The following is a 25,966-nucleotide window of genomic DNA, read 5'->3' on the forward strand; positions in this document are numbered from 1 at the left end:
CGGTTTGTTTGCCAGAAACACTGAATTACTTATGTTTCTGACTTGCCATGTCTTCTTAGGCCTACTGCCTTTAGTGTAGACCAGAGAGGGAGTCTGGAGAAGGCAATGGCACCCCACTCCAATACTCTTGCCAGGAAAATCCCATGGACGGAAGAGCCTGGTAGGCTGTAGTCCATGGGGTCGCGAAGAGTCAGACACAACTGAGTGACTTCGCTTTCACTTTTCACTTTCATGCATTGGAGAAGGAAATGGCAACCCACTCCAGTGTTCTTGCCTGGAGAATCCCAGGGATGGGGGAGCCTGGTGGGCTGCCGTCTATGGGGCCGCACAGAGTCGGACGCGACTGAAGTGACTTAGCAGCAGTAGCAACAGAGAGGGGGTCAAACCCTGTTGCATGTTGGAATCAGGTGGGGATCTTTAAAAGCTCTGCCTGGCTCGTGCTCTGCTGCTGCTGCTGCTGCTGCTAAGTCACTTCAATCATGTCCGACTCTGTGCAGCCCCATAGATGGCAGCCCACCAGGCTCCCCCATGCCTGGGATTTTCCAGGCAAGAGTACTGGAGTGGGTTGCCATTGCCTTCTCCGGCTCCTGCTCTAGACCTTATGATTTCATAGGCATAGAGTGTGACCCGGGCCTCAGGATGTTGTAAAGTGTCCCAAATGGTTCATGTAAACATCCAAGTTTGGGAACCATTGACAGAGACTCTCTTTCTTCCAGAAAAACTTACTCATTCTCCAGGTCAAGTGTTGTGTTCCCCCTCTCAATTTTTGGAAGAGTCTGAGGCGGATTGGTGTTAATTTTTTAAATGTTTGGTAGAATTCATCTGTAAAACCATTTTAATTATCTGCTTTAGTTTTTGAGGGAATCGTGTGTGTGTATGTGTATATATATATGTATATATATATAAGGGACTCATAAGTACTTGAATGGGAGTGGATATTATGGAATGTTTGACATTATAGAAGTGTAACAAAGTACTAGCATTCTGTTCTAATCAGAATACTAGTAATACATGGATCACAGGGAATAACAGGATGAGGTGGTTGGATGGCATCACCGACTTAGTGGACATGAGTTTGAGCAAGCTCCGGGAGATGGTGATGGGCAGGGAAGCCTGGCGTGCTGTAGTCCATGGGGTTGCAGAGAATCAGACACAACTCAGAGACTGAACTGTTCTAATTAAGTAACAAGACTTAACTTCTTTCTTGGTTTTTATAATGCAGTGTGTAGTTGAGTAAAGTAAGCAATTATGGCGTGTATTTTCCCCTCCACAAGTATTTCTGGAGTGTCTGTTCCATGCACAGGCACACCTTGGAGACACTGTGGATTCAGTTCCAGACAACCGCAAAAAGTGAACACTGCATACGGTGGGTCACAGGGTTGTTTGTGTCTCGGTTCTTATAAAAGTTATGTGTATACTGTGTTCTGTTCAGTGTGCAGTAGCATTGTGTCTGAGAAAATAATGCACATGACTTAGTTAAAGATGCTTTGTTGCTAAAAAATGCCAAAACAGCTATAATAGTAACATCAAATATCACTGATCAAAGATATAATAACAGATATAGCATAATAATATTGAAAAAGTTGGAAATACCGTGAGGAATACCGAAATGCAAGACAGACATGAAGTGAGAAAATGCTGCTGGAAAAATGTTCCCAGCAGGGTTTCCACAAACCTTGAGTTTGTAAAAAGTGCAGTCTCTGTGAAGTGCAGTAGACTGAGGTGTGTCTGTGCTCTGCTGCTCTCGGGATGGTCCTGAGATGTAAAACGAGATGTAGCCCCTGCCCACAAGGAGTCTCGCATCCTGGGCAGTGCTGTCTGTCAGAAGTCTGTGCCGGGGGAACTCCAGGAGGGTGACCAGGGGTCATGTGTGGCTTTGGTCGGCTGTGATGGGACAGTGCGTCTAAAGATCCCAAGTGTTATTTGATTTTAATCACTTTGTTAATCACTCTGTTAAGACTGCACAGGTCTGATGAGAGAGACAGGCGGTTTCACATGTAAATGAAAAATTGCAGCTTTGCTAAGTGCTGGACAGGAGATGTACCTGCTGGTATGACAGGAAGGGGGGCAAGACTTGTCTGCAGAGGTGATGATGGAGGCAAAACTCACAGGATGAGCAGGACCTGAGGGCATGAGAGGAGGAGGGCTGGGAAAATAGTTTTTCATGCATGTGTAAAAACTGGCAGAAAGCAAGTTTTGGGAACTTAATTTTTGAAAAGCGTGTGTGTGTGTGGTGAGAGAGAGAATTCTTACAGCTATTCCACAAGAGAATTTGTATTAACAACCGATTTATTGGGGAGAAAAGGTTGCAGGGGATGATGCTAGGGTGAACCTTTCCTTTTGATAATTCCTAAAACTAATGTTCTGACTTGAAGCCATCAGCTTTGTGATTTCTGTGGTGTGGCTAACTCTTTAATGAAGAAATAATGACTTTCCCCGATCTTCCAGGGTTGTGCGGTGCTTGAGGACTGCTGTGAAGAGGGCTCAGACATTCAGGCTGTAATTTGAATTTCTTGTTTTTAAAAGAACAAGCATGTGTCATTATTTGGCCTGGGACTACTGCTCTCTCTTTATCATCTTGTGGAAAAGGCATTCTATTTCCAAATTGGCAGTACTCTGGTTTGTTTTTTTCTGAATCTTATCCTAAAATAACATGCCAATTGAGCTATTTCTGAGGCTTTCTTCAGAGAATTGATGTTCATTTATTCGTGTTTCTAAGTAGGAATGGAATAATACATGTAAACAAGGTATGAAAGATGTGTTAGACCAGAGCAAAAACGTGAGTGCAGCGCTTATGAGCACTGTTTTGAGAGCACTGCTGTTGATCAGTCATCAGTATTGATTTTTGCCGAGGTTGGGGGCAGGGGCTTGGCAGGGCCTGGTCTCTGCCGCTGTGTCCAGTGCTCCTTGAGGCGATTGGTTTCGGACAGAGAAAGAAGGCTGAGTGCTGAAGAACTGATGCTTTCGAACTGTGGTGCTAGAGAAGTCTCTTGAGAGGCCCTTGGACTGCAAGGAGATCCAACCAGTCCATCCTAAAGGATATCAGTCCTGGGTGTTCATTGGAAGGACTGACGCTGAAGCTGAAACTCCAGTACTTTGGTCACCTGATGCGAAGAGCTGACTCATTAAAAATACCCTAATACTGGGAAATTTGAAGGCAGGAGGAGAAGGGGGCGACAGAGGATGAGATGGTTGGATGGCATCACCGACTTGATGGACGTGAGTTTGAGCACACTCTGGGAGATGGTAAAGGACAGGGAAGCTGGGCGTGCTGCAGTCCATGGGGTCCCAAAGAGTCAGACACAATTTAGTGACTGAACAAGAGAAAGAGAACACACCTGGAATTTGAACACGTCCTCATGTGTCTTAACATTTTTTTTTTTTATTGAAGTCTAGTTGATTTACAGTGTTAATTTCTGCTATATAGCAAAGTGATTCAGTTATACATATATATTCATACTCTTTTCCGTCATGGTTTATCATGGGATATTGATGATAGTTCCCTGTGCTATACAGCATGCCCACTAGTCTCTCCATCCTTCACTTCTTTGAAGATTTCCTTTTTTTTTTCTTTTATTTTTTAACTTTACAATATTGTATTGTTTTGCCATATATCAACATGAATCCACCACAGGTAGACACGTGTTCCCCATCCTGAACCCTCCTCCCTCCTCCCTCCCCGTACCATCCCTCTGAGTCATCCCAGTGCACCAGCCCCAAGCATCCAGTATCATTCATCGAACATGGACTGGCGACTCGTTTCATATATGATATTATTCATGTTTCAATGCCCTTCTCCCAAATCATCCCACCCTATCCCTCTCCCACAGAGTCCACAAGACTGTTATATACAGCAGTGTCTCTTTTGCTGTCTCGTATACAGGGTTATTGTTACCATCTTTCTAAATTCCATATATACGCGTTAGTATACTGCATTGGTGTTTTTCTTTCTGGCTTGCTTCACTCTGTATAATAGGCTCCAGTTTCATCCACCTCATTAGAACTGATTCAAATGTATTCTTTTTAATGGCTGAGTAATGCTCCATTGTGTATAGGTGGCACTTTCAGGCTCCCATTTCAGAGCTCCGTTACCAGGGGTGACTGGTGTCCTTATCTTTGAATAGGCGTCATCTGCTGTGGTATCACCTGATTCTTTTCCCCCTTAACCATCTTTAGAAGGGGAGAAACTCAGTAATGTCCTGAAGCTAACAGGACTGTCCAGTGGTTTAAAAGTCCACTGAAGTTCATTTCCTGTGTGGCCTGTGACTCAAATGGTGTCACTTTTCAGCAAAGGCAAGCATCCTCTTCAATGGGCTTCCAAACGTGATCTCCTAGGAAACTGGCTCTTGCAGCATGTCAGACACCTGGTCTGCCGTGAAGAGGTGTGGATTCGCGCTTCACCTTGGAGGTGACAGCCAGTCGTTGCAGTGAGGGTGCACCTCGTATCCACTGCACTGTGGATCTGTACCTGTGTTTCTTCTCTTACCTGGGACCCTGGAAGCAGGTCTTGCTCCCGGATTTCAGGGCTGCAGCTTCAAAGGACTTTGTGTGATGCCGCCTCGTTCACAGCAGACGCTGAGAGGTGGGGTGACTATGCTGAGAATAGGCTGACTTGACTCCAGCCCAGCGTTCAGATGTCTGTGCACACGTGTCCTTTATTACATGTTCACCATCTCAGTCACAGTGTTCAGACATCTATGTGCACGTGCAATCTATTACATGTTCACTGTCTCAGTTGCTCTGCTTGTTTTACAACCGTCAGAACTCCCCTGATTGTATACTTGAAGTGTCTGCAGGTTATGATACGTTAGTCGTGTCTCAGTAACTATGTTAAGATGAGATGCTCTGGCACTGGGTGAGGGCACCTGGAATGAGAGCCTGTGGAGGAAGGAGAGGCCGTTGGTGGGCCGAGAGCAGTGAGCGCCGACGGGGCCCCGCGGGAGGGGCGCCACCCCCTGCTCTAGAGAGGCAGAAGGCCAGCGCCACCAGAGGCGTGGGCATGGGCCGACGGCTGTTGCCTTGTGGACAGTATAGGAAGGCCACTGTTTTTACATGAATTATTTTTTTCCTAAGCATATCCCAAAGTTTCTGAATGAATGAACACACCACTTTCTCTGTGAAGATTGAGGCCGAGTGTTGCCTGATTCCTGAGCCAAATGTTTCTCCCGCTTTGGTTTTCCTGAGGATGTTTTATGATCACCAGATGGGCTTTTTGGCACCCATGGGCTTTATGAATAATTTAAAAAGCATCTTCAAAATACATTCCACCTGCAACAGCGTGCCCTGACAAGCTCCCACCAGGAGACGGCCATCTCCTTTGGCCTTTGTAGATGTATATTATCCTGCTTTAGTTTATTTTGCACACCTGGCATCAGTGAGAAAAATGTGCATTCAGCCTTTGGCATTAGTGTCTCTTTCAAAAGTATACAAAAATGGACACATTCCCTGAGCGGTCCTCCCCACCCCCTGCTGGAGACAGATGCTAAGCCACTGTGAGAGGCCTCCCAGGAGGTGCTGTGTAGGTTTTGGCCACAGAGCAGCCTGGCTGGGAGGTTTTCTGGAAGCTCACGGGAGGGTGGAAGTGTGCTGCTTGTCCGGCTATGCTGGGTCTTCACGAATCCGACAGTCCTGACTTCTAGTTCTCGCCACACTGCTGATGAACTGCTAAGTTATTTATCTTCTCAGGCTCGCCAGTCCCTCATCTACAGAGCCAATAAGATCATGCCCACCCCACCTCGTGGAGCGTGGGGAGCAGTCAGTGCCGTGTCTAAAGTACCTGGTGCCGCGCCGAGACACAGGAGACATGCAGCCACCAGCCCCTCTTGGGGTAGTGTTTCTATCATGAGTGTGCTGTTTCTCCCCACCACACGCATCCCACTTCCAGCTGTCATCTCTCCTAGTTGTCACCGTGCTTGGATACAGCCGGCTTCGAGAGACATGTTACTATTTTAGCATGTTAGACTGTATTTCTGAATTGCCCACAGAGATGCTCTTAATAGAAAAATTGAGCACTATAAACAGTAACTCTGAAGTTCTCTCTAAACGCTCAGTTTGATTCACGATGATCTACCAGGCTCGTCCCATTCTTAAATACCCTCTGTCCTCATAAATCTGCCCAGCTCTGCGGCGGTCTTCCCACGAGGCTGCCTTCGTCTGTTAGTAACTTTTTTTGGTCTTGTCTTCCCATTAGTTGTCATTCCCGTCTGTTCTCTGTTCTATTTGCGGTAGCCTGGGTTGGCAGGAACACTGGCCGATAGCGGCTGAGCAGAGCTTCCTCTCTGTTCGCACCCGCCCGGCTGGGAGCGGCCCCTCCTTGCTCACCCAACTCCATCCAGCTTCTTGCTGCCCTCTCTTGCCTCCTCTCTGGCCCTGTCCCCACGCAGGCGAAGGGCTTCTCTGCCACCTTCCGGAGGGCCAGCTTCTGCCTCCCGTCCTAACTGCTGACCTCTGTCCCCATTTATCATTTATATGTCTCTTGTCTTTTCCATTCTTGATTGGATCAGGGGGCAGAATATTTTAGTCTATGAAGTCAGAGAGTAGCTTTCCTAGTGTATATTTCTTCTGAGCTTGAAGATTACAGGTTTCTGAGGTTTCCCTGAGGTTTTGAGGTCTTCGTCAGAAAAGGAGGCAAATTTCAGGTCTAATTTTTAGCCTTTTTGGCTCAGGGCTGACATCTCAGAGCCCTTCAGTGCCACTTCTCACCAGTTCCCTTGCATTGGATCCCATTTTTGAATCAAACACGCTGAGGTTGCAGGGTGCTGTGGCTTGCTCAGTCTCTGTGTGGTGGGAATGGTGGGTGCAGGAAGGCCCCAGCCTGTGTCCTGAGAGCCTGTGGCTTCGGGAAGAACCTCCCTGCCTGCCCCGCCCTTCCTAGATCAAGTCTCAGAAAGACTCTTCGAGACCCTGCCAGTGTCTCATGTCCGTCCTTTGGATCTGCTGCTGCTGATGAAAGGGCTCTGCCTCTCACCAGGGCTGCATCAGGGCCACCCCCGGAACCACCTGGGGTGGAGAGGGAGCTGCTCTACGAGGAAGCACAAAACAGGCGCTCTGCTCAGGACGTTGTCCGCTGCAGCACGGAGCCCTTGGACCCTGCAGAAAGGGCGTGTGCAGTGCAGTAACGGGTGTGAAACAAGGCAGACAAGAACCCCAGTCCTTTGGGAGCTAGCCGCCTGTGCGTCAGTAGTGATGGAAACTTTCCCAGTGAGGGGTGAGGTGTGCTGTACCCCAGGCTGCGTGTGGGGGAGCAAGGGGATGGCATTTAAATCCACTGGGCACCTCTCTTAACTCAGCAGGGACGACTGAGGTTGTCCCTTGGGGGCTCCCTGACAGGCCCCACTGGACCTAGTGTCTAGAGGCTCAAGAGTGTGGAGTTTGTGTTTTGCAAATGTCTGTGTTCATGATACTGCTACCATTCATAGCAGGCACTGTGGCGTAGTGGAGGGCTTTATAGATTATCCCCATGGTGCTGGGGGAAGGAGAAGAAGGAGAGAAAAGGCTCTTTCAAACCTCACGACTTTGGATTGACTTTTGCAAATGGGTCTTTGCACAGGGACACAGGACGAAACTTCAGTTAATGGAGAATCGAGTCGAGTACTGAATGTGACTTTGGGATGATGGAGTTTTCGTTGACCGTGGTGTGTAAACTGCCGAATTTGACCTGTGATTTTTTTCATTTACTAAATGTTCTGCTGTGGGTTTGTGACTTGCTGGAGCCTTTGCAGTTGCTGTGGGGGCATGGTAGTGAAATTGAGAAGAGCCTGGTCCTCAAGGAGTTTAGGTCATGTAAGGGATCTCGGGCATGCATATTGATTGTTGTAATAATCATAATAGCTATTTTTGTTGCACGTTCGCCAGGTCCCAGCCTCGTGACAGACGTTTCATGTTTTCTGGCCCGTCCGAGTCCTCCAGGCCCTGCCTTGCAGCCAGTCTTCCTGGACACAGGGCCGTCTGGGGTTAGGGCAGTACTGGCGTGCTGAGGAAGGAGCACTGTCCGCCAGGGCAGCTGGGGACGCATGATGACAAAGTGGGGTGTTAGGATCCACGGAGATGGTGGTCAGAGGCACACAGAGTGAGGAGGAGATGCAGGGCAGGGCACGGCCGACAGGGAACGTGTTTTGGCAGAAGAACCGCCCAAGTCCTGCTGCACGTACGAATCTGGTGGAAGCTGGGTCTAGTCCTGGGGGCTGCGGTGTTTCCTTTCTGTGCTTCGCTCAGCATGTCGCCCTCTGGGGTCCCCACCCAGAGCTTCCAGGGCCCACTCCCCTCTGGAGCTGCAGGAAGTCCTTGTTTCCCCACCATGTCCAGGGAGTGTGAACGGCTCTCCTTGGACTGTCAGCCCCTCTATCCATTCTCCAGGAGCCGAAGGTGCCTTTGGGGAAGGCTGATGCCTGGATTGTGGACAGGAGCTCTTCCCGGTCTTGTTAGCCCTCTAGTACCTTGAAGAGATTTGAAAGCAGCTGTGTCCATGCCCTCTAGGGGTTCTCAGTGGCTGAGTTGGTATGACTGGTCTACCTGCTGTGATCAGGAGGCTCTCCTGAATGCATTCGGTCCCTGTTGAGTCTGAGCTGCTTGTGGGGTTCGTGCTCCCCTGCTCCCTGGTTGGATGACACGTTGGCGCCTGGCTTGCTTGTCACTGAGTTTCGGTATACTGCTCTGCCGCTCTGTCGACTTTCTGTTGGGATCCTGAGCGATTCATGAACTGTTCTGCAGCCACTTCCTGAAATTGTGTCTTGGGTCTGCTTCTTCTCTGCTTAATACAAATCATTTAAAAACTAGCTTTTCATGGTGATGCTCCCAGCAAACGTTTCTTCACAACTGGCAGTCTGATTTAGAAGTGCCTCTAGTTGATAACTGAGTCAGTTTTTTGGGGGGCACAGAAGATACTTATCTGCACTGCTGTTAGTGTTTATGGTCTGGAAATGAGGGTGGGTGGCATTTTTCTTCAGCCTCGTGTGGCCATCGTGCTGTGCAGAGGGCCTTCGGGTAGCTCAGGGAGTCCGGGAGGGGCATGACCTGACTGACACTTCTGTGGACTGACTGCTGTGGGGGCACATGGACGGGCAACGTGATGGGCAGCCAAGGAGGCCTCCTCGGCTGTCCTGGAGGGAGGCGGTGGGACCCGGACTCAGGTGGTAGCCTTGAAGGCCGTTTCAGGAAGCACCTTGAGAGCTAACAAGACTTCCAGGAGGATGGGATGCAGGTGTGAGATCAAGGACTTGGTGGCGAGTCCTGGGTTAGGCTGACAGGTGATATCAGGGACTCGGAGAGACAGCCGGTGGTGGGTGCTCTACAGGGGTTCACACAATTCTGTGACCCAGTAGTAGCTCCTGGGACTGGGAGAGGAGGTGGCTTGCAGACTGAGTTAGGGGGCCGGGTGAATCCAGCCTCAGGAATGGAGGCTGCAGGAGCGGCTCATGCAGGCCGGTGATGGTGGGGGGCGTCGTCTAAGCACAGGCAGCCGGGCTGGGGCGGGCAGTGACGAGGGGCCAGGTGGTGGAAAGGCATCCAGCCCTTCTCAGAGGCGGCCTGTCCTCGGCTTTGATCTGTAGCAGCTTGTGACGCGTGCACAGCAGAGTCACCAGGTGGCTGGCCTTAACACGAGACGGAGAGGCAAGAACACACCGGAGCACTGCTCCAGATGCTAGTGATCTTTGAATAAAATCTCCTACATTAAAAAAAAGAAATTGAATCTACCTCCAACTCACGATTCTCTCTTCCTCTTTTCAGACGGCATCAGCGTGAGCGGCTTTCCGCTGTGCAGCCCCTTCCGCCAGGTGGTCAGGCCCCGGGTGGAGAGCAAGCCCGTGAACGCGGCTGAGGGCGGCCGGCCTGGGGAGCCGTGCCACGTGAAGGTGAGTCAGGCCCGGCAGCCCGCCGAGGCGCTCGGCGCTCCCGGCTTCTCCCGCGCTTTTTGGCAGCAAAGTTTGCATGTTTTTCAGAAAGGAGAGAAAAGACGTGTTTGCCGACAGATGTGTGTTTGTGGGAAGCTGGTGTTTCTCCTTCCCCGTGAGGTTCGGGAGCCTCGAGGGCCTTGTTTGGTGCTGCTGCTGACGCGGGCTTCCTGAAGCATCGAGAATGTGTGGGTTGAATGGAGGACTGTCCTGACGGAAGTAGGACATGGCCTGCCTTTTTCTTGTTCACTTGAAAACTGTATCTGTTGAGTCACTATTCTCAGTTCAGGTGTTTATCACAGAAACGCTTCTTAATCCTGAGGCAGCTCTTTCCGCTCGTTGGTTTGTGGGCAACAAGGGAGGCAGAGGGAACACTCCTTACGGAGCAGGTGTTTGCACGAAGGCGCAGGGGGCAGAGACGAGCGGCCTCCTGAGAGCGGAGAGAGTCAGGGCCACGCGCACGGCGTCATGCCGTCAGCGTCTGGGGGCGCGGTGCATGCGCCTGCGCAGGGAGAACGTGTGGATCCCGGGCACCAGCGTCTCCGCGGCTATGACCCGGGTGCAGGCGCAGCGTCAGCCACAGTGATGTCAGGCAGGCCGCGTGCAGGCCCAGCCTCTCGGAGCGCTGCTCTCACTCTCCACGTCTAACAGGGGCGGTGCCTGGCTCAACCTGTCAGAGGAGCTTGGCCGCACTGGCCATGAGTCAGCGGGTCAACAGAACGTGAGCCACAGGGGCTGCTCCTGATGAAACGAGCCCACGCTGGAAGGGCCCCGAGGCCGCCTGCCCTGAAGCTGCGGCGAGTGGGGGGTGGGGACCACGCCCGCCTGGATGACAGTGGGTGCGTTTGTGGGTGAAGGGCTCAGGAGCTGGAATAGGGGGAGTCTCTCCACTCAGGGCCCTGCACGGAGGAGGAGGGAGGCTGGTCCGGCCGGGGTCCCTTGTCACTTAGACCCTCGCTCAGAAGCTTGAGGGCTGTGCTCGGGCTCTCATGCCGGCCACATGCCCTGGGATATGGGAAGAAGATCCCAGCGGAGGGAGCAAAGGCACGGAGATCCACAGGCGCGGGAGGCATGGGACCAGGGGGCGTTGGGTGCTCTTGGTGGGCGGGGCTGTCGGCAGGGAGCCATGGAGGGGAAGCTGGAAGGGGCTTCCTCCCAGGGTCCCGGGTGTCTCTTCCCTGCTGTTTTGTGATGACTGCCGCAGTCTCCCTCCTCCCGGGTCAGGCCCCTCAGTGTCGTTCCATTTACCTCTGCGGTTGGCTGTGTGCCCCACTCACTTCCATCTGCCGTCGGTGGCGGCTGTGGCGTGATTGTCTTTTACCCACATCACACACGTGGCTCTTCAAGCTGTCGGTGTGCTGACTCGCGGGAGCCTTCTTGATGAGAGGGGGCCTTCTTGATGAGAGGGAGCCGCCTGGCTTGTCCAAGGTCTATGCTAGGCGCGGGGTGCGGTGAGTCCAAACTGTGGAATGTTGCACCTGTCCCCGGTGGTCCAGATGTGCCCCCATGAGGTTCGGTGGGGCAGAGGTGTCCGTGGGTATTCTGTGCTTCTGGGGCCGTCGTGCGGGGTCTCCTGGCACTGCTGAGCCTGTTGCATCCTCTTCCCCAAAGCAAGGACAGCTTTAATTGGGAACACGCTAAACGTGTAAAATCCTTGCTGAGGAACAGTGTAGTCATGGAAACAAGTCGTTCAGTGACAGCGGCTTCTGGGGAGCCCCTCTGGAAGTGGGAAAAGAGAACATGTGTTTCCTCAGACTCCCTCAGAGAGTCGCTCCCCGCTCAGCCACTCCATGCCGGTCCACCAGCCCGAAGGATCCCTCGGATTGGAAGCAGATGGCGTGGAGTGGCTGCATGCGAGATGTCAGGTTGCTGTAAGCCAGACTTCTCAGCGTGGCCTCTCTGACCCTTGGCTGCTCCGTCTTCAGGGCAGCAGCTGGGTCCATGGCCAGCTCCCGGGGGAGCCAGTGATGCCAGCCTCTGCCCGGGCGGTGAGGGTCTGGGCTGAGGATGCTGGCACTCCCACCCCTGCCTGCAGGCCGCCCCCTGAAAACTGCCGAGCCCCAGTCCCCTCACCTGCAGCTGGGGAGAAAATCCTTTCTCATGAGGCTGTTGGTGAAGATCTGGTGAAACCACCCTTGGGCAGGTGTTTAATTAAAAGCAGTGCATAGGTTGGGGAGGAGGGACAGAACTGGGGGCTGCCTGGACGGGTGAGTCAAGGGGCCTGGTAAAGGTGTTTCCTGGTTATAGAGCGGGTGGAGCCAGGATGTGTCGCCCACCCTCCTGGACCCTGCCTGTCTGTGTCCTGCCGTGTGGATGTGCCGGTTTGGCCGTCGCCTCCTGCGCCTGTCTTGTCAAAAGGACAGGTCGTGACTGTGTCCACTAATACAGGCCTGTGAGCACAAAACTCAGAGGAACCTTCGAAATTAAGTAGTTAATCTTAAATCCAACAAGACTGTTCTCAGTAGCTGTTTAGGTTGTCTGTGAACAGAGAGCTTTACTTCTTCCTTTCCAGGCAAGATAGCATTCCTTTTCCTGCTTTATCGTACTAACCATGTGGATGATTGTAGAGATAAACCATTCAGTCTTTCATCATTTAGTGTGATGTTAGCTGTAGCTTTTTCATACACACCCTTTATCATATTAAGGAAGTTCCCTACAACCATTGCAATAAACATGCAAAAAATTATAGCTAATAAACCAGTGAGGAAGATAGAAGTTGAATACAAAATAATATTTAATTAGTTCAAAAGAAGGAATAAAGAGAGGGCAAAGGAAGCAAAGGAAAATGGGACAGAAAACAAACAGCCCTTGAGCCACATCAGTAATAAACTTAACCACATCAGTAAGCAGATCGAAAGTAAGTGGTCTAAATACTCTAATTGTGGGTAGAGAGCATCAGATTGGATAAAAAACCAGGACCCACCTCCAGCTGTCTCCAAGTAATGAATTTTAAATATAAAGACAAAAATAGGTTGAAACTAAATGGCTGGAAAAAGATACCATTCTTACACCAATCTTGTGGCATTATGGGGAACAGAGAAAAGTAAACTTCAGAGCAAAGAATATTACCAAGGATAAAAGGTCTTTTCATTATGATGAAGGGCTCAATTTTTCAAGAAAGTTTAAGCCATAAATATTTATATACCTAATAACAGAGCTTCAAGATACAGGAGGCAAAAACTGATAGAATTGTAAGAAGAAATTAATCTAGAGCGTTCAATATCCTTCAATTATTGATAGAACAAGTAGACAGAAATGAGTAAAGATAGAGAAGATTTGAAGTATACTGTCAATCTGTTTGACCCAGCTGACATTTACAGAACACTCACCAGTTGAGTACAGAATATCTGTTCCCTCCAAGTGTACAGGGAACAGTTGCCAAAGCCCACCACACTGGGCTGTGATGGCTGGATTCTGTGTGCCAACTCTGCTAGGCCAAGGGGCCTGGTGGTTTGGTCAAACGTGAGTCTCGATGTGGCTGTAAAGGAATTTTGGAGATGTGACTAATATTTACAACCAGTTGATTTTAAATAAGAGATTATCCTTAATAGTATGAGTAGGCCTCATCCAACCAGTTGAAATTGTTGTTGTTCAGCCGCTAAGTTGTGTCTGACTCTTTGTGACCCCATGGACTGCAGCACACCAGGCTGCTCTGACTTCCAGAGAAGGAATACTGCCTCAAGGCTTGACATAGTTCCTGAGTGAATTTGCAGCCTGCCCTGCACATCTCCAACTTGCCAGCCACCACAATCACAGTGGCCAGTTCCTTAAAGTAAACCTCTGTGTCCAGATGTACACACCAGAGCTGCCCACACCAGTGCCCCGTTGGTTTGTGGTTCTGTGTCTTCAGAGAGCCCTGACTGATACACAGGGGGCCACAGAGCAAATCTCAATAAATATACAAGGAGTCTCATTTTATAAATTATACCCTGACAGTAATAAAATTAAATTAGAAACCAGTAACAAAAAGTTTTCAAAAAGCCCTCAGACATTTGGAAACAAAATGACACACAAATAACCCATGGGCCAAAGAATAAATAAAAAGTTAGAAAGGGTTCTGAAATGAGTGAAAATGAAAGCACAACATATCATCTGTGAGAGGGCACTGAAGCAGTGTTTCTGGAGAAATTTATAGTACTTAATGCTTGTGGTGGAACAGAAGCCTGGCTTTCAATCAGTAAGCCTCAGCCTCAACCAGAAGAAAGCAGAAAAATTGCGGAAGTTAAACCTAAAGTAGAAAAGGAAATAATAAAGACCCACAAACCCCCTACAGCCCAGTTTGTACTCACAGGTGAAAGCTGGGTGTGCTTTCCCCTGAGGTCAGCCACGTCGGCCACTTCCAGGTGGGCCCGCCGGTTCTGCCCTGTTGGTGCTGGCTCTTTGATTAGAGGGTCTCTCTCAGTTCCTTTGCTTCCCTGGTGGCTCAGAGGTTAAAGCGTCTGCCTACAATGTGGGAGACCTGGGTTTGATCCCTGGGTTGGGAAGATTCCCCTGGAGAAGGAAATGGCAACCCACTCCAGTATTCTTGCCTGGAGAATCCCATAGACGGAGGAGCCTGGTAGGTAGCCTTTGATTCCTGGCACTGTCTCCAGTTCTCTTCCAGGGCAGAGTTCTGATGTCACCCTCTCTCCCAAGCCTTTCAAGGGTGCTGGTGCTCAGTCCCTGCCGAGTGGTGTCCGACTCTTTGGAACCCCATGGACTATAGCCTGCCAGGCTCCTCTGTCCATGGGATTTCCCAGGCCAGAATATCGGAGTGAGTAGCCATTCCCTTCTCCAAGGGATTTTCCCGACCCAGGGATTGAACCAGCATCTCCTGCTTGGCAGGCAGATTCTTCACCGCCGAGCCACCTGGGAAGCCACTGGCCCTGTGCTAATACCCCCGGGTTCCCTGTAACTGTGAGCTCCTTGTGGCCGTGCGTCCTTTGGGAGACCTTTCTGGATCCAGATATTTCAGAAAGCGAGGTCACATGTCCCCTCTCCATAGGAATCCTCTCTCTCCGTCAGTGAGGCAAAGCAGGGCAGTATGGTAAGTCTCTTCTCTCTTAGGGTAAAGTTTGAAATTCTTTAGAAGCCTGACAACATTCTGTCTTATATCCTGTGAAATATTTTATTTTACTTTAGCCTTTATAGTAAAGAACAATAGGATGTTCCTGAAGTTCTCATGTACTTTTATGTTTTAATAATGGTGTTTATAAATGGACTGACCAGAGAATCTGCTAAGAAAACTTAAGAGAAATGTATTCAAGAAAAAAACACAAAAAACCTATGTCATGCAACAGCATCTTTTCTTAATCAGTCTGTATTACGAGTGGAAATGGTCTCATGAGCCTTTTGGTGCCTGTGGGCAGCAGAGGATGGTTCTTGTTAGCCCAGAAAACAAAGTATGTTAAACCGTTTGTTCACGGATTGTTTATTAGTACACGCCCAAGGATGGCAAGCAGGCGCGGGCCCAGGCTGCAGACTATGTTGGCCAGAGAGGCTTGGCACGTGGCAGCAGAGAACTTTCAAACAGCGTTTACAGTTACTCCTCTTATGCAACTTCACAGTATTTGTGTGGGAATTACTGAACAGCCAAGAAAGATTAAACAACACGCCCAAGGTCAAGCAGTTTCAAAGTAGAAGCTAAAATTCAAACCCAGTTATGGCTAAATCCCAAAGCTTGTACTGCTCCCACAATATCGTGCCTCCTCTCTATGTATGCTTTGTAAGTTTCCAAAGTTATTATGGGATACGAAACAGCCTCTGTTGATTCAAGGCATATTTATAGAGCAGTGAATATGAGCTTTCGCCTATCTGACCCTCACTTTTCAATCTGTAAAACGCAGATAATAAGCCTTCCTCCTGGGCTGTTGTAGGGAGGAAAGTGTCTGCTATTAGCCTGGTAGATAAGAAGAGCTTACAGAATGGCAAATCCAATCCAGTTCCAAATTATTTCTAATCTTTCCCAGGAACAGTTAAGGGAGGCAGTTTAAACTCTACAAAGTTTAACCATAAAAGTGTCAAAAAGAATCCTTTAATCTGCTCAGCAATTTCAAAACTTAGTAAGAAACGGAGCAGAAGTGGAGAGGCCTCTGCTTGTGGAATTCTAAACAGATGTCATGGAGAGGGGCCAGAAGAGCGTGCCTCGAAGTCCATGAGATGGTGAAGGCCCTCGTCCACCAGGGAGACCCCTGTTGCTCTGAGCCCCCGTCACACTTCATTCCCTGTCTCCATCCAACAGGCCCCTGGCGAGGAACAGTTCAGTGCCAGGTTCGGAAAGCTGGGGCTCTAACGGAGCAGGACGATGTCCTGGAGTGTATCTTCTGTCAGAGGAGACGGCCGGTCAGCTTGTGAGACGTGCGGGGAGGTCGAGGAGGGAAGAGGACCCCCGGCCGTCTGTAGGAGACGCTCGCACACAGACTGTGTCCGATGGTTTTCCGCACTGAGGCGGGCAGGGCATGACTTAGAACATCACCAGCGGCTGCCAAAGTCCTGAACTATCGATGCGCCAAGTTTTTTTTTTTCCCATTGCTGCACGCTCTCTTATTAGTTCCTAATAAATCAGGAACTACGTTTGACCCCAGCAGGGCCTTCAGCACTGGATCCCACACCGCGGCTGCTTCCGAATCACCTGGCGGCTTATTGGGACGCAGTGCCGAGCCCCCCTTAGGTTCTGACTCAGCAGGTCCTGGTCAGCACCTGGAGGGAGTTTCTAACAGATTCTCAGCTGCTGCTGCTGCTGGCGGTGGGGAGCACACTTTGAGGACCACTGCTGTTAGGCATGAGATGTTTTCAGTTTAGCTTTTTTTTTACCGCCTGCAGGACTGGACTGTAGGCAGTTGTGGACCTCTCTGATGTGCCTCGTGACCTGGGATTAGCTCACAGCCTGGCACATGGGAAGCTGGCTGATGTGAAGTCGCTGAGTCATGTCCGGCTCTTTGCGACCCCATGGACTGTAGCCTACCAGACTCCTCCATCCATGGGATTTTCCAGGCAAGAGTACTGGAGTGGGCTGCCATCTCCTTCTCCAGGGTATCTTCCTGACCCAGGGATCAAACCCACGTCTCTCCCTCGTTGTGCAGGCAGGTGCTTCACCGCCTGAGCCACCCGGGGAAGCTGGCTAAGGGGCTCACTTCCAAGTGCCTTGCGGACTGATTTGTGACACCTGGACTCCCGAAACGGCATTTTCACAGACATTTGTGGTGAAATCTTAACATAAAATACAATTAAAATTAAAGCTGGGCATCCACATGCTTATTTGGGGGAAAGTCAAGGAACACCGGTCTAGGAATCCATAAACCCTGATGCAGCCCAGGCCCTTCTAGGGGATGAGATGGACCATGGTGGCGCCTTGTGGGGTTCTTGGAAGCCCACCAGCCTGTGAGCTCCTGGTCGTCGTGAGAGAGCCTGATGGTTCACCGGCAGGACCCCCAAATTCCCAGGGAGACAGTGGAAGAAAAGGTGTACTTCCATTGTATTCTTGCCAAACAGGAAAGTTGAGTTAGATCGGCTTTTCAAAAGGACTGACAGAAAGCCAATGTGTTTGCTTTTGGTAAGGAAATGGGGAACTTCAGACCACAGACAGTGCAAGAGTCATTTCACAAAATGTACTGTCATACACATTTAGGTGATCTCATTAGTCCCTAAAAACCCAAAACTGTTTAAAGAGCAGACACATTAAACAAAAAAATTCTGCCCCTTCTCCCCACCTGGAAACATCTACACTATTAAAACAAGCAAAATGGGGAGAAGATTATTTTGGCATCAAACAGCCGTGGAATAGACAGTGTTGTCAGCGTTGTGGGTGGGTTACTTCCTGTAGTCCGTGAAATGGAGATAATCCTTCCTGTCTCAGCGGGCTTCTGAGGGTGAAGCAGGTCACAGAACCCAGTGTGGAGACCCCCCAGCTCCCTCTGCCCTCTGGCTGGCAGTTGCCCTTGTCAGCTCATCATCGCTGGGTGGCGTTGTTGGCAGTTGGCTTGTCTGTCATCCCACATGACCCAGGAAGGCAGAAAACGCTCATCTTTCTTTATCCACGCTCTGCAGAATATCTAGCACATGCTGGGTGCCCAGCTGCTGACTGTTAGACTAGGAGAGTCACAGAAGGCTTGTGGAGGAGGCAGGCAAAAGGAGGAGCCTTGTTCTAGAGTGGGGAAATGGCGTTTGGAGCTGAGGGACCAGCCTAGACAAAAGCAAGGAAGCATAAGCTTCTTTTACATATTTGGAGCAATTCTGTTCCAATATGGCAATAAAAGATGAGCTGGGAGAAGGTTAGCGGAGACCACACGGTGCCCAGTCCTGAGTGCCTCTGGAAAGATCCAGCCTGCTTAATGGGGGCAATAGCAGCCACTTTGAGACCATAAGGGAGGAGCAACAGTATCACTGTGACCTACCCCAACCCGAAATTGTTGGCTTTGTAAAGCAAAACCTGCATGTGTGGGGTTTTCTTCTTAGCTCTGTCAGGAAGTCAGTGTGTGGAGAGTTAGCTGATGTACGTCTCAGAATAGGTATAGAGAGTGTGTGTATGTATGTATGTGTGTGTGTGTGTGTGTGTGTGTATATATATATATGACAAAGAAAATCATTGCTTTATAAATAATAGTCCCTGAAGAAAATTGTGAGAAAAGGAAGCAACAAAGAAAGTATACAACTAAATATTAGGATAGTTATCAGCTGCTATAGAACAGGCCTTGAGTGACTTTAAAAGCAGTTCCATGATGTAGAGGACAATTATTTCACCTTTCTGACCCTTCTATTCCCATTTTTGTTGAGAGTTTTAAAAAAATCAGGAATGGATATTAGATTTTCTCAAATGCTTTTTGTATGTCCTGTGTGATGAATGTATGATTTTTCTTTTTTAGTTTGTTAATGAAGTGGTTTATACTGACGGATTTTAGAATGTTAAACCAGCCTTGCATTCTTGGAATAAACCCCACCTAGTCTTGCTGTAGCATCCTCTTTAGTCGTGAAACATATGAAGCATCCTTAAGAATAAATCTGGCAGAAGCTGTGTGTGGAGGACCTGTGCCCTGCATTAGCTAATAAGAGATGGTGGAGGTCCGACATACGGCAGTGGGGGCACGTGGTGGAAAGGTGCCTGGGTTTCAGAGGCTCCTGCGGGGATATCGGTGCTGCTCTGTGGTAAGAATCAGTGTTGAGAGTGTGAGGTGACACCTCACCGTCAGTGGGCTAAAACTCACTGCTGAGTAGAGTGGCGATGGCCTGAGCCCACCTTGCGTTTCCCCTTGCGACTAGAGAAGACTCCTTGTATCAGTACTTTAGCAGTATCACAGAGGCGTTGATCATGCATCTCATGTTTTTTTTAAATCGGTTGATAATCCTCGCTTGATTCAAAAACATCATTAAAGTTTTATGAAATGATTTTCTGTGTCTATTATATCTTCTACTTTTATCAAGTGGCCTTCTCCTGCAAAGTAGCACTTTGGGCTCAACTGCTGGGCCTACTCAATTATCCAGAAATACAAAGCCTGCTAGAAAAACAGAAACAAATGCTTTTTTTCCCCCTTTGATTTCTAATTCCGCAGCAAGAAGTTGTTTAAAAACTTCAAATGGTGAGAAATTAGGGTTGTTTTCACTCTTCTTTTTTGAGACCCGTTATGGTCTTGGGTTTTTATTGATTCAGTGTGTTTTGATCCCTTAAAATCGTTTTTCTCGTTGCTCCACTTGTCACGGGTTTGGCCAGTGACAGCATTCTTGTGCCCTTTTGACATGACTCGTTAATCGTTGAAAGATGGATTGCTCTTTGTTACAAGCAGTTCCCCAGAGCTGGGGAATCGGACTTTCTTCTTGGGGAAGATGATTTTCTTCTTGGGGAAGATGAAGCCGGGGGAGTTGTGACACTGTGAGGTTGAGCTGCTGGGCGGCAGTGGAGAGGGTGCTTGTATCCCTGACTCTGTGCCCGGGGGGCTCCCCCTGGCCAGTCTGTGCTTCGCTGGAGTGCTGAGTCATCACTGCTCCAGCCTGAATTCGCTCTCTCGTTTGGACCCTGCTTCCACCATGCTCCTCATTATTCCCTTAACGTGCAAGTGTCTGGAACGTGATTTCTCTGTGGCAAGCTTGCCCGATGCCGAGATCGATGTCTGCCTTCTGGTGCTGCACCGGATGCCACAGGGGAAGAAGGAGGAGGCAGGGCGTGTTTCTGGCCCTCCAAGAGCCGGCAGCATGGTGGGACACGCAGGTCCCCAGAAAGCGGGCCAGATCCGGGGAGGAGAGGAGAGCCGTATTGGCCAAGGGTGGTGTCAGCTCTTGGAGGTTCCAGATCAAAACCCTGAGGTCAAGGGGTGTGCATTTCGGATGTTAATTAAATTAAATTGGATGAAGTGGAAAGAGTAGGGGTTTTGGAGTCTTAAAGCCGGTTTGGGCCCGGGTCTTGCTCCTGATGCTGTGATCTTAGACACACTGCTTTCCTCTCTGTTTCTTTAAACTTCAGTGGGGGAGTTATATCGTTTCCCCTCTCTTTTTTCCCACCTGGTGTAGTTTTGAGAATGATGTGATGTGAGAGAACTTTGAGTTTAAGGTCTCACCAAGTGTAGTTAGTTGTTAATTTCTTTGTTATAGATACACATTTCATTGGGCTGCAGAGAAGCAGTGGTTAGGAGCATGGCCTTTAGCTCCGTAACTTACGAGCTATGCCGCCCAGGGCAGGTGACTTAGCCTCTCTGAGCCTTTTTCGTCTCCTCTACAAAAGGGGGACAACTAGCGCCAGTCTGGAGGACGACTGTGAGTTAAACGGAGAGCAGCACTTACACAGGATGTGCTCAGCTCACTCTCACCGCTCTGAAGCTCACCGGCAGCTCTGCCCATAGGCAGCCTCCTCCCTTTGCCCACCTCACCTCTCTGTAATTCCATTTTATTTAAAACCTCTCCCAGAGGAGAGCACCCATGCTTGCTCTGCCGGGCGACTCTCGGTCCCTGGAGCCCTAAAGGCTGCTCCTCACCAGCGGGGTATCTCTGAGCAGCACGGCCCAGGACACCTGTTTGCATCTCACTGCAAGTTAGCTTAACTGCAGGAGAAATTTGGACTTGCCTGTGGAAGCAATAGAGCACCCCAGGGTTTTGGTGTGCTCTGACAGCAGGGACAAATCAGCTCCCTGACATTTCCAGACACCTTGGAGAGCAGTGGAGAAAAGGTCCTGTCTTTGAAGGTCGTTCCTGTCGTCGTCTCCCTGGGGAACCTCTAGCTGCCAGGTCGTGGGGAGTCGTTAAGCGCCAGTGGAAGACTGATTCAGCAAAGGCGTCGCGGCATGCTTCGCGCAGAGGCACTCTTGACATCTTGCCGAGAAGCCATAGCCCGTCAGCACCATATCTCCGTTTGAAATGGGGAAACTGAGGCGCAGAGCACTCGCTTCCTGACAGTTAATAGAGCCGGCAGTGGCTTGTCTGAGTCTGCAGTCTCACCCGTGGCCTTCCCTCAGTGCCCCCCGCCCCCCAGCTCTGGCGGTGTGGAGGGTGTGGTGCAGGGTTAGGTGTGTGGCCTCTGGCCCTCCCCCGGACCCCGAGCACCACTGTGGACCCGCACGAGGCTGTCATTCCCCTGGAGCCTCACCCCATCCCTAGCTGCTGCCCTTTTCTCTCCTCTTCCCCTTGGACACACTCCTGAGTGGGAGTCAGACGAAACGAGGAAAAAATGTCGCCAGCATCAAAATGACTCGGTTAAAGTATGACCGTGTTTTCACATTAAATATCAAGACCTGTCATCAGACCAAATGCATAAACGATGAGTTACAGTGTTGGAGATGAGAACTGTCCCGGGAGTCAGAGATGCTCTGTGACAGTGTCCGCAGTGGGCACTGAACAGCTGAATGGAAACTGACTCCAGTGTCAAGTATCAATTGAGTTCTCAGGAGAAACCAACCGGTGGGTGGCGTCCGTGCAGGAATCCTGGAGCAGTTCTGTTCCCTGTCAGGCCAGACGGGTGGTCAGCAGTGTTTACCCGGGAACTAGGGGCAGGAGCCTGGTGAAATCCAGTCCTCGGGTCTCCTCCACTTTGTGACCACTCCTCCGTCTCCCCTTGTTTTTCACGACCTTGACACTTTTAAGAAGTGCTGGCCAGCTGTTTTGTAGGCTGTTCCTTCATCTGGGCTCCTTTGATCTTTTTCTTACAATGAGACAGACCTGACTTGGCCTTCTCATTGCCCCTGTCAGTGTTGCTGACTTTGATCGCCTGACTGGTGTAGTGTTTGCCAGAGTAGAGTCTGCATACTCAGGAGCAAGTCCCCAGGTGCAGCCCATGATCAGGGGGTGGGGTCGGGGAAGGGAGGGTGGGAATTAAGCTTGGGCTTCTGTTGAGGGAGGAGCTAGAAATGATCTGGAGTCCATGCCTCAGTGCTGGGTGCGTCATTGAAATGTAGTTTTCTGGGGGGAATAACCAAAATCTCCATTAGAAAGTCACTTTGGAATGCATTTTCAGGTTTGAGATTGTTGAGCCAGGGAGTTAAGATAGTGTTGTTAAGAAAGTTTTCTCCAAGTAGCTCAAGAATGGAGTCTGTGTGACATGGGCTGAGACCTATCTTTCCCCAGCAGAATACTGGGTGTCTCCCTGCTCGATTTAAAAAGCCATTTCTGGGAAGCCTGGGAAAAATACTAAGTAGTGGCCGCTAGTTACTCACGTTAGGGAAAATGGTTAATAATAGCCCCCTGTGTGGCAAAGCTTCCATTGAACACCCTGCGTCTTGTTTCTAGTACCTCCAGTGAACCTGGCTCGTCAGTTTTGCAAGGGCTGAGGCCATGTTCCACATGAACACATGAAGGCTTCAGTCTTCTGGACCCTCTTTCCCGGGCTTGGTGACATCTCTGGCCTGCTTGGCCTGCGTTGCCTGGGTCTGGGTTTGCAATCACAGCCCATCAAGGGAGCTGTGTGAAAGCCTGGGGTGGGAAACAAGCACAGCTGGCTTAGAGTCTCTTGATTAACCACAGCTTAGGGTGTAACATTTCTAAAGGGGACCAGGGGTATCTGGTCAGATGCCTGCTGTGTGGGCAGAGGTGGAAGGCTCAGGCTGGGGGTGATTTCCTCCTGGGGGGAGGTGGTGCGAGAGAGTAGGTTCAGACCCCGGTGCTCTCCCCGGTAGGCCTCTGCTCTTTGCACTGTGCCTGGGGCTGTGAGCCCAGTGCAGAGCCTTGGAGTTTGTTCCTCATGCGTGCTGCGTATCACAAAAGTAATGAAGCTCCTTGTAGGAGAAATCTGGAAAGTTAAGGACCGTGTAGAGGAGAAGGGCAGGGTGGGCCCCGCCGTCTCTCTACGCAGAGCTGAGGGCTGTGGTCACTGTGCTGCCCTTCCCTCCAGTGTCTCTCTGTTTCCTCTCACGTAGGTGAGGTCAGACCTTGCGGACAACTTAGTCTTCTGCCCATTGCACTGAAAATCGGTCATACACTTTTCTCATTGCACGAAAGACTTTCTTGCAAGCTTATTTTTAAGTCACTGCCCGACAGAACTGCACCATGATTCACAGCTTGACTCTGCTGGTTTGACACTCGGGTTGCTAGTTTGTCACAACGGTCACACTTTGGCAGCAGTAGCTAATCTCATGGAATAGTGCGCCGGCAGAGCCTCGTGAGCAGGAGTTATGGACCGGCTCTTACTTCAGGGCCGTCCTCCCTGTGCAGCTGGGGAGCGAGGGTGGCAGGAGCAAAATGGCCCATTCTTCCTGTTTCCTCTCACATGCCAGGCATGTGTCAGGCTGTTTACGAGGCTACGGAAAAGCCCAGGGGTAGATGATTCTTACTGAGGGTAGAGGAGGGGATTGAAAACCAGTTCTCGTGTGTGTGTGTGGTGGGTTCTGGAAACAGTTGGGGAGTTGCCATGTGGCAGATGGAGATGGTGCGTCACCCCCCCCCCATAGTGACAGTTGGGAAGGACAGATTTCAGAGGGTGTTTGGGTGGCTAGAGGGCTGCCTGCTGGACATCCAGGTGGACATGCTTTATTAAAGGAGTAAATTTCAACTGCAGCTCCAGGGGAGCTTCGGGCTGGTGAAGTCAGTTAGGGATGACCAGCCTGTGGATAGACGTTGAATTGTGCTGATTCCTTGGGATGAATGAGAGACGTGAAGAGGAGCAAAGGTGGGTCCCTTTGCTGGGGACACCAGCATTTAAGGGCGTCAGGAAAGTGAATCGAGACTCGAAGGATAAACACATTTTTCTGGGGTTAAAGGAGTCATGGTACTTTTCCTGTTGTATGGTTTTCACTCCTTCATTGTAAATTAATTGACTGTAGATACTTGGACTGACCTGTGCGTCTTTTTTTTTTTTTTGTAAACACGGTTCTATTTTGGTTACTATAGCTTTTTAATATAGTTTGAAACAAGGAAATATGGTCCTTCCACATCTGGTCTTGAGATTGCTTGGCCATTTTGGGCTCCACACAGATTTTAGGGTGTTTTGTATGTGTTTTACTTTGTAATAAAATACTGCTTAAGAATTAGGTCATTTTAGTTATTTTAAAATAGGAACATGGCTCGAAAATGAGCACTGCTGTTGCCAGTCACACAACCTGTGTCAGACTGGGGGGATTTTCTCCCAGTCCTTCCTCCCATATATTGCTTTTTAAAGAGCCTGTAGCCCCATGAAATAGAAAAAGAGCCACCTATTGAATGCTGGGGGTTCTTACAGAGGGGGCTCTCTCAGCTGCCGTCTGATGTCGCACCAGACTTGGGCGCTGCTTCTGTTCGCTGCCGTCCTGCTGCTTCCATGTGGTGGTGCTGTTGCCGCCACCGCTCAGGAGATGGAGTCCTCGGCCGTTTCTCCAGGCCGGGCAGGAGCAGGAAGGGTCCAGCCTTGTCACAGCGTTAAGAGCAGGGCCAGGTCAAGGTGGTCCTGATTGCCAACAGGATGTGCTTTTAGAATTTGAAATTTCTTACAGTCAGCTCTCAGGAGTCAATAGTCAAGAGGTACAAGGGTTTGTCCTGCCAGTTCCTGATGGTATTTATTGAGAACGAGATGAAAGTGCTCTGACTGCACGGGGGGTTGAGGATGCATTTACCAAAATGACATTTTTCAGGGGATCAGTGTACACTAAATCTTTTAGAAATGACCATGAAGGCAGAGCCATGCAGTTTGAGAATTAGCAGACCTTAGTGCATTAGTAGTGACGCTGTTTTCTGTCTGTTGAATAACAGCTTGGGCAAGTAGCCATTTTCAGAAATATTTGTGAAATTGAATCTAAAGTAGTGGGCAGTTATTTTTGGAAGCCAGTCTTTCTAAGCCATATTCTTTTGATTTAGCTGAAATGTGTAGAAAATAGATTGGCAGTCTTCTGAAACACTCACCTGCTTCCACCCGGAGACTATAATTTAATATTTTTTGATATATGCATGCACTAGAAACCTAGAGAGTACAATTTCCAGCTTCCAGAACAGAAAGGAAGTTCACGCTAAAGCCAGATTGCCTGCTTGTGTGGGGCTTCGCCCACCAGCACTGGGCTTCTGATGGCGACGTGGAGAAAGGGTTCCGGGCTGCAGGCCTGTGGTGTCGAGGCACAGAGGCTTCCCTGAAACTGGACTGGGAAAGTCCGCACCCAGATTGAGGGAGTGGCCAGGAAGCAAGCCATGGCCCAGCACCACGGGCGTGTAAAGAGTTAATTACAGGAAGTCAGTGCTTCACTGCAATCTGCAAGAAGCAACCAAGTCAGGTTTAAAACTGCTTTGTAGAGATTCAGCCAGAGACAATGAACTTTCCACATGAGATCATTTCTGCAGAGGATGAGCACAGTCAGAGACCACAGACTATAAGAGGAGACAGACTGTCATGAAGGGGAATCTACAGGTGCAACAGATTGGGAGAATCTGTGCCTCAAGACCCAGAAATAATAGGATAGACTGAAAGCAACTTTTAAATAGGCCTGTTGGAAATGAGCTGGATGGAAGCAGAAGAAATGAAGCCACAAGTATGAAACTAAAGCAGGAAGATTTGCAAAAGAACCAAATGGATATTATGAAAATTTTAAAATTAAAGAAACAGAACTATTGAAGTAAAAAAGAATTAAAAGCATAGAGCAGATGGGTTAAAGAGAGGACTAGATGCAATTGAAGAATGAGGAGAGGATAAGTGAATTAGAAGATAGAGCTTAAGGAACTTCCCAGAA

The 25,966-nt window shown here is 49.6% G+C and overlaps 1 protein-coding gene across 10 annotated transcripts in view; it reads left to right on the plus strand.

The window, feature by feature from the left end:
- TRAPPC9 (trafficking protein particle complex subunit 9) overlaps window positions 1-25,966 on the plus strand; it is a 388,310-nt gene that overhangs the window by 114,025 nt on the left and 248,319 nt on the right. For all 10 annotated transcript variants that reach the window (XR_003038034.2, XM_059893290.1, XM_059893289.1 and 7 more), the window contains 1 exon segment: window positions 9,727-9,851. Coding sequence is in view for 9 of the 10 variants with exons in the window: in XM_059893290.1 (XP_059749273.1) it covers window positions 9,727-9,851 (125 nt within the window). In the remaining variant the exon portion in view is untranslated.

The sequence above is a fragment of the Bos taurus genome, chromosome 14 (genome assembly GCF_002263795.3).
Source record: "Bos taurus isolate L1 Dominette 01449 registration number 42190680 breed Hereford chromosome 14, ARS-UCD2.0, whole genome shotgun sequence".
In the NCBI taxonomy this organism is placed as follows: Eukaryota; Metazoa; Chordata; class Mammalia; order Artiodactyla; family Bovidae; genus Bos; species Bos taurus.